The 8848-nt window shown below is 41.5% G+C and overlaps 1 protein-coding gene across 2 annotated transcripts in view; it reads right to left on the bottom strand.

Annotated features, from left to right (window-relative positions):
• Window positions 1–508: 508 nt before the first annotated feature.
• Window positions 509–8848, bottom strand: part of EFHB (EF-hand domain family member B) — a 250589-nt gene continuing 242249 nt past the window's right edge. For both annotated transcript variants that reach the window (XM_078663999.1, XM_078664000.1), the window contains 2 exons: window positions 6570–6751; window positions 509–837 (listed from right to left, as the gene is read on the bottom strand). In XM_078663999.1, the coding sequence (XP_078520125.1) occupies window positions 679–837; window positions 6570–6751 (341 nt within the window). In that variant the 3' untranslated portion in view covers window positions 509–678. The remainder of the gene's footprint in view (window positions 838–6569; window positions 6752–8848) is intronic.

Here is an 8848-nt window from a genome sequence, read left to right as displayed (position 1 = left end):
AATAATTCAAAGACAGGTGAATGTACAACTTGCCATGGAAGAGAGTTACACAAGACTCAATAGGCAAAGAAAAAGGATTAGCAGAAGGGAATTTCATTCTCCTGGAGCTGCAGCTGGCAATTAACTTTGGCTCAGTGATGGGTGCCACACTGGAGCACCTCCTCTGCAGAGGCTTAGGTGTCATTACAGCTAGCGTGAATCAGAATTCTGGGAGTATTAAGACTTGAAAATCCATACTAAAGAGGTACAACCAGTCCCTCAACAGAGCAGATAAAACCGGGTGGGCAGGCAGGCGAGCTGCTGTAGCATTACAACAAATGATGAAATCACACTGTGGTCCAGAATCTACATACTCTCAGAGGTCAGTGGCTAAGGTACCAAATACAAGTGGGGGCTGTTAATTCACCTACCACTAATAATAAAGTGTGTCAGCATCCTGTCTCTGAACACAAAGAACTAACCTCAAACAAGGACCTTTGGAGTGATAAATAACAGACCAAATTCCTGCTGTCCATGGGAAGGAAATATCTGTATTTCTTCATCTGAAAATACTTCTGCTGTTACAGGTACACAATGAGGTATTCTGTACACAAGCCACAGTACACATAGGTTCAAAAGATATGATAGTGCGGTGTTATAATCCCCAAGTCAAGCAGAGACACCATCCTGGAGAAGTCATCAAGAGAGCATTGGGGCTGCTTGTATCTCGTCCAACACGTTCCTCATGGTCTCGATGCACACCTCCCCATTGGGATGTCTCATGGCGGCAAGTTTCCAAACTTCTTCAAAGGTGCTCTCTGGGAGACTCACGCCAATGTTACAAAACAGGGTTACGAGCTGGGAAACAAGAAGGGACAACGTTAATCTAGCAAGTGGAAGAAATGTGGAAAGTGGAAGAGAAACGAAGAATATTGTGGACGAGAAAGAATGGCGGTTCAAAATACGAAGAATTCAAATGTAATGACTGTTGTATAACTGCAAGAATGGTATGGTTTTTTTTATAAAGCATGAAAAAAAACATTGAATACCCTTTGAAAAGAGCACAACAGACCTTGGTGGAAAACTGGTATGCATGAAATCTGTGGAGAGACGTAGCAAAATGAATTGGGCTAGCTCATCAGAAGGGGACTGCCATGTCTTGTAAGACCATTTCTGCTCATTAGACCTGCTTGACAGTTATTAAGACCTGGGAGATAGGCATCATGAATAGTCAAATTACTTCCCAGGAGCCAGTTCCACACCAATTGGGCTTTCAGTGAGAGAACTGTGGATCTGGTGCTGCCCTGTTTGCTGAGGTGGTGCATTGTGGTCTTGTTGTCTGTATAAGAATTCTGGTTGATGCTAAGGAGAGTAGAAAAGCCTTCAGAGACAGGTGGAGAGCATTGATCTGAAGCAATTGCTGTTGGCTTTCCAACCACAACCCCTGCAATTACAGGTTCTGAAGATGGGCTCCCAAATCAGAAACACAACTGTGACAATAGTTTGCAATGGAAGTTCTTGATGAAAAGGAATCCTTTTTAGAACACTAACCAACTTGCACCACCAATAGAGAGATAGTTTTGCCAAGAGAAATAATCTCAACTTGTTCGCCCAGATGTACTCACCCTGAGACCCCTATTCTTCTGAGTCTTGTTGCAGAGGTCTCAGGTCAAGTCTTGCATTGCGTACAAGGAAAATGCAAGAGGCAATCAACAGTAAAAGAGATAAAATCTGCCGAGCAGTAAGAAAAGAGTTATGAGAAGGTGATGACTTTTTTTGGAAAAATGCTAGGCAGTCTTTCGGCCAAAGAATACATTCAACACATTTCGAGTTTAATGCCACTTCTATATAGTCAAGTATGTGCAGAGGAGTCGATGTTGATAAATGGGGCTGGCATGAAGGACAGGTGTATAACTTCAGTTTGTGGAGATGCCACTACAACTGAAAAGTACTTTGAAAAAGGTCTGAGGCACCTGATTTCAGACCAAAAGGAACTAATGTGTAGTGTTATTGGCAGTTGCCTACAGTGAACTTCAGGAATTTTCTGTGGTTCCCTGCTACTGGAATGCGGAAGTAAGGATCTTGTAAGTGAAGCTTTATTTGGTGCAGCTCCAACATTCTGAGCTTCTGTATCTTGATCCTCTTTGTTACTGAGGTTGATTAGGCATTTTGAGAACAAGACAGCTACTACCTCCAATTCAGACCTTTATATAAAAAAAGTGGTCCTGGGTTCCCATACATATTCAGGAATAGTCAATGTTTATGACTATCAGTGAACATCCTGCAATGCTGATCTTTTTTGCTTTTTCCTCCATCAAAATAACATCCACTGCAACATTTTTCAACAGGTGATTTGTGACCCTGACAATATCCATGTGTCAAGTCTATGCCACAGACCAGGACAACATAACATCTCCATGGTAGGTGGTCACTCAAAGTACTCCTTTATTGAACATCTTGGGAAGTTTTCCCCCAAGCTAACAAAAGATGACTTTATAGGGTGAAAGCAAGGATTGGAAGAAGTGGGGTAAAGCCTTCTTACTTCTTCCCCATGTGAAAAAAATCCCTTTTGCGGGACCATCAACAGAATTATGCTTGCTGGTAGTTGAAGCTCCAAAATCAATGGAGTAGCAAAAGTGAAAACACAGGAATGTTGCCATGGAGTGGAAAGCTTGTAGAGCACCAGATGCTGGACGCTGGATGTTCAGAAGTGGGTTATGGCTGAGGTAGCCATGCAACACAAACAAGACCGTAAGGGGTCTTCAATAGATCCTTAGCACACAATTCTGCTCGCCTTTGAGGCTACATTGGATGACCATGGGCTGGGAGTGGGATAGGGACAGCATTGTCTTTAGTAAAATGGATATTCAATTTTGATAATGAGGTATGCCGGAGATGAGTCTAATTGTAGGAGAGGAACTACAAGAGGAAGTTGTAAGATGAAATACTGGTAGAATTGCAAGAACTGTGATAGAAGGAAAGACAGTTTATACATATGTTAAATTATACTGTCAATTGATTGGTTATGATAGACACAGGAGACCGAGGCAAGAGATTGACCTGTCCGACTATATTATGGTCTTTAAGATCAAGAGGGGAGGGGGGGACAGCTGCAGATAGAAATGTATACGTTTTATTTTTGCTGGCTGTGATTGAAACTACAATTATATATGGTGTCCCTCATGGAGATCTTCTTGGATGGTTTGTGTATCTCGTATACAATTAATAAGGAGCAATGTAAAAAAACATGATTACTAACTTTGTTTTAGTGTTTGCTTAGCTTTATACATGTGTGTATCTGAAACCAGGTACACTTTCTCAAGTAGGGCCCGATTCACAGAACTAATTTAAGACAAAATCCTAAACTTACAACCATTTTGGTATTCACAGAAGGCACTTACTCATTTCGGTATTCACAGAAGGCACTTACTCATTTCGGTATTCACAGAAGGCACTTACTCATTTCGGTATTCACAGAAGGCACTTACTCATTTTGGTATTCACAGAAGGCACTTACTCATTTTGGTATTCACAGAAGTTAGGAGTCCTAACTTTAGGACCCCTAAATGCCTTCTGTGAATACCGAAAGTCTTAAAGGTAGGATTTTTCTCAGTTTAGGAGTCCTAAAGTTAGGACTCCTAACTTCTGTGAATACCGAAATAAGTAAGTGCCTTCTGTGAATACCAAAATGGTAGTAAGTTTAGGATTTTGTCTTAAGTTAGTTCTGTGAATCGGGCCCGTAGTATGCAGCAACATTGTTTGACAATGTCCATAAATTAAGAAATCCACCATCGCAGTTTGCTTAGTATTTTACCCTCACTGAATCTTCTGGGCCAAAGGCATTCCCTCGTAGCAGCAGAAATGGTTGAAAAAGGTGCCTGTGGACTCAATTTCAAGTGATAAACAGGGGCATGTACATGTAAGAGTCCAGACTCCTTATTGGGACTCCACAGAAGATCTTCAATGCAAACCTGGTTGTGTTAAAAGGCAATACCAGGTAGGCACATAGGGTGCCCATTACCATGGAATTCCTATATCCCCCTACAAGCAGCAAATGAGGCCTGATACAAGAGAGGAGGGCATCAAAACAAACCTTTGGCTAGCATGGCACACATTCTTGCCATGGCCCTACTGCAATGATACCCTAACCATTGGCAATGATAATCTCTGCGCTTTTTTAAACACTCATAGGAAACAGGTTTGATATTACAGAGCTCCCAAAACCTTGAATTTGTCTTTTGTAATGAAGCTTCTATAAAATGGCGGTATCTAGTGGGTGAACTGTTACCTCATTTAAAGACCTTATTGTTTGGTGGATGGAATACTCTATGACAAAGGTGGTAGATGCCCGTCAGCCGTATTGCCATTGAATTATAGCGTAGGCACTAGTATTATGGCGGACAGGATATCTGCCATGTTATTACAAATCATTCTATCTGTCAACCTTTAAATTAGGCCCTTAGAGTTACCAAGCTACAATGACATTAAATGTGAATGTGATTTAGCATTACTCAAGCAGACAAAGGCACTCTGAAGCATACAATAAAGCTCCAACTGCAGCCAAGGGACTCCGGCCAATGGGAGGAGGCCCATAACACAGTCATGAAGTTGTTTGATACAGCGGTCTCAGTGAAAGTAGGAGAAACATCCGCAACTCATAGGGGGGGAAATGAAAATAGACCTGGTTAAAGGGGATGCCATTCATGGGGGAGGAAAGCAACTTACACATCTGATGGTCACTGAATACAGGGGGTGACTTAGAGATGTATTTAAAAGATATTCGAGATACCGCCAGTAGAAGGTGAATGATGAAGCTAAGACTTGGCCAGATCCCGGCATTTATAATGTGGGTGAAGAATAAAACCAATAATGTACAGGGGAAATCTGAGGTAGCTAATAGTGCTTTCTGCACTTTTACATTTTGTTGTATTCTGCTTGGTTTTTCGAGACCTACGGATTTTGTGGGAGGTGGGGGTACATGAACTAATGACGTTTGTTATGAAATGTAAAAGTGTGAGATCACGGGCCAAATTTATTTTTGGGAGGTCAGCCCGTCCTCCACCAGTGACAGAGTAAATTACTCCGTCACCCTGACAGAAGGGGCCACAGCCAAATTTAGAAATGTCCACCGGCCCAGCAGAAATTCCTACCATTGGCAGGAGCCACCGTAACGGCTGTTTCTGTCAATGCATTGTAATTTTGCAGTATGGATCCATCAACATGACAAACTCGTATGGCACGCTTGCAAGGTTTTTTTTAATCTTCAAAAAGAAAAGCCAAGTTTTCTCAGATAGTGACGGGGGCATTGGGAACTTTCAGTACCCCTTATCGCCCCATTCCGACGAGAAAATTGGCTATATGTCCGCCCATCTAAATTATGTGGGTGAACATAAAGCCAACCCTCCAATCGCCCTTACGCCATAGGGCCATCAGAGAAGTTTTATCACAGCGGAGGCAGAGCATTCTCCACTGTCGTCAAACTATGGTCCGCCCAATAATGTAGTATTGGCAGGGAGGGAACTCTGTCACCGTTGCGACTAATTTCTCTCTCCCCCAAGACATAAATCAGGCCCTATGGTTCAGTCTAGGTGAATTATTTTAAATGTTAAAGAAAAAACTGGAACTTAAGATGTCAGAAGAACATTATTTTAATCTGATGCACTTTACCTGGTTTGCACAAATATAATATATGGAGAGATATATGTTACATTTTGTAACATCCCCTAAGAATAGTGAACCAGTTTTAGATTCATTTGACAAATTCCCTGTAATGAAAATTGGTTCCTCAAATAGCCTTGCCTTCGCCCTTAATTTTGATACAGAAATAATTTTGTTTTTAAGGCAGTTTAGCATATAGGTGACTGATTTTTAAAACTTCTATTTGCACTTTAACATGCTATTTGCATAGGTATTGAGCTACCCTTAAGCGAGTTTGGATATCTATATAACTTGTTTTAGAGAAGCACACGTTTTAGTAGCTATTGAGGGGATTGTGCAATGTTTTGTGTTCAGGGGTTTCTTTATTAGGCGGTGGAATGATGATTATATGTACTTTGGATTTTTTAAATTGATAAATGATAATTGTATATACATGAACGATCTTTTAACGTGTGTTTTTCCTAAACGGCGTAAAATCTAAATTAATTAATAAATTGTATGTTTGAATTGAATGGATAATTCTCGCTATGCATCTCTGCGAATAATCCCTCTGTGATATACACAGTCTTGCAAAACGGCAGAATATGAGACTAGGACACCAAAATCCTTACATTTTCTTGAGGTCCCTGTGTGTGTTTACGTCAAATCTACCCCCAACTCATCTTTTTTTTAAATTTCTTTATTAGATTTTCGCAGTGAGAGAAAAAGCAAACAGTGCACTTATATTTGCTAAGTCTGACAAATATCCACTTTACCATAGCTTACATTTGAGCCCAATGTCCGTACTTGCAAGTTGCACCCCCAGGGAAAGGTTGAATGTTTGGTATAATGCTCTTCTGGGTCGAAATCCCCTATGCCAGGGGCATAGTCATTATCCCCCCCCCCCCAGTACCTCATCATTTCTAATCGGAAAAACCTTGAATATACTCTACCTCTTTCTTCGATCGTGGGGCGAAAAATTCCTTCTCATACACTCCCTTCTCGCTGAAGATGGAAGGGCACAGCAGGGCGTAGGCACCAGGGTCGTCCCCATAACTGTTCCGGTCAGAGACCCCGCGGATGCGGGGTACAGCAATGTCCGTACGCACACTCGGAAGGCCTGAACTACGACAATCTGTGGACCAGAGAAAGATACTGAAGTTCATTCATTAAAAACTGATATTTGGACAACAAGGGTGTCTATGCATGGTGAGGCTTTGACATGACATATTCAATGGTCACCCACTGCATGTAACGGGCTACACATTAGGAAAGGCTTTTTATCCAAGCAAACTCGATTGTGCAGCAAGTGCCCCATTCTCTAACTGTTACACTTTAATAGTGCCTGGGAGGGTACTATCCCATAGATTCATCAAGCATCCATTTTGCGATTCCTTATTTGCGAAAAATAAGGATTCGCTAATAAGGAATAGCAAAAGGCTATGCATGAAGAACTTCGCTAAAAATTAGCGATTTCTTAAAATTCCTTAATTGCGACTCGCAAATTGCAAGCCGCAATTAAGGAATACCTCCCCATTCATTCCTATGGGCCTAGAGGCCCATAGGAATGAATGGGAAGACAATCTCAATTTGCGATTCTCAATTAGAGAATCGCAAATTGAGATTGCAATTTCAAGGGTGCCAGGGTGTCAAAAGGACACCCTATTGCACCCCTGAAATCTGCATATGTGTACATCTTGCACACACACATGCCCTAAGGGCATGTTTGTGTGTAAAATGGAACTTTGAAAAATGCACTTTAGTGCATTTTTCAAAGTTTTTGCAAATTACCATGAAGTTCAACTTCATGGTCATTTGCTCCCCCTATTAGCAAAATCACAAATATTTTAACTTTAATGCATTGCATTTAAAGAATCTCAATTTGAGATTCCTTAAATGCAATAGCAATTTAAGTAATCGCAAATTTGCGATTTCTTAAATTGGGATGTTTGCATTTGGGATGATGCATCCCAAATGCAAAAATACCGGTCGCAAAGGGGCAGATTCTGAGAATCTGCCCTTTTGCGACCGGTTTTCAGCTTGATGCATCTATGCCCTAAAGTATTATTTTCAAAACAATGAATTAAATATTAAAGGTGGTGTAATAACATGTCTGCTGCAGTTGAGGAGGGGTATCTGTCAAATAATGTGACACTAGCATAAATCACAAGTTCATATTTTATTTGGAAACACTTAGGAGGGCTATTGAACACAGCCTTACAGTCAAGAACGGAAATGGAGCCAAGACGAAAAAAAATTAACTGCCATCAAGAAAGCCCAATATAAATCAACTAGGATTGTCTTTTATAGCCTTATCCGGTTGAAAAATTTCTATTTGGCTTTAGTTGTAATTCAGGAATACTGAAGAGTTAAAAATCAATAAATACCTCCCCACACCTGGGCCACTTTACGCATATCCTAAGGATACGACTGACAGTCCTGGTGGACACCAAAGAGAGAGTTGGACAGGCTCATCAAAGTCTATGAAACACTGAAGGACAATGACAAGCACTAACCCAACATAGCGCCAACGCTTGCAGGGCACCTTGGAGTAAATAATGCGGTGTATCGAAGCCGCACCATGAGCACAATGGCCAAAATGTAGCTATGATCACACGACCTCTAACAACACTACTATCTCTGAAAACACTGAAAAAACAAATAGCAGTATCAATTAGTAAAAAGAAGGGAATATTGTGTGGAAAGGGTCCCCATGTCAACCTGTTTTCAATCTCAAAGCCTTCGCTTCGACCAAGCATTCGTAATGCATGTTCAGGTTTTAAATCGCTTGAGAAGACATTATTGGCTGATGGAATGGTCCCCAAGAGTGAATCATAGAGATGGGAAGGAGCTTCAGGAGCTGGATTTCCTGTGATCTGGAAGTCTTCTTAGCTTAGGTGGGATCAGAAGGGGCTTGAAGTTGAGCTGCATCATGTGGTTTAGAAACCAGGTAAATGTAAATGTAAATGTACAGGAATTTATATAGCGCAAATCACCAAGCGGTTTCTAAGCGCTTGCTTAGGGAACCCGTCCTGGTATTCCCCTGTGAGATAACCCCGGCAGGGTATCCGCAAGGTGAAAGCCAGGCATCCCGCCGCGAGGGGCCGTTGTGGAGATTAAGCAAGCTATTGCCCAGAGTTGCAGAGTGTGAACCCGTGAATCGAGTAGGCACCGGAGCGAGAATTGTCGAGTCCATGGACATTTTAGGACTCAAGACCCCGCCGAGCCAGGA

This window comes from Lissotriton helveticus, chromosome 10 (genome assembly GCF_964261635.1).
Source record: "Lissotriton helveticus chromosome 10, aLisHel1.1, whole genome shotgun sequence".
Classification (NCBI taxonomy): Eukaryota; Metazoa; Chordata; class Amphibia; order Caudata; family Salamandridae; genus Lissotriton; species Lissotriton helveticus.
The sequence above is the reverse complement of the archived record's forward strand: the minus strand, read 5'-3'. Positions and strand labels throughout refer to the sequence as shown.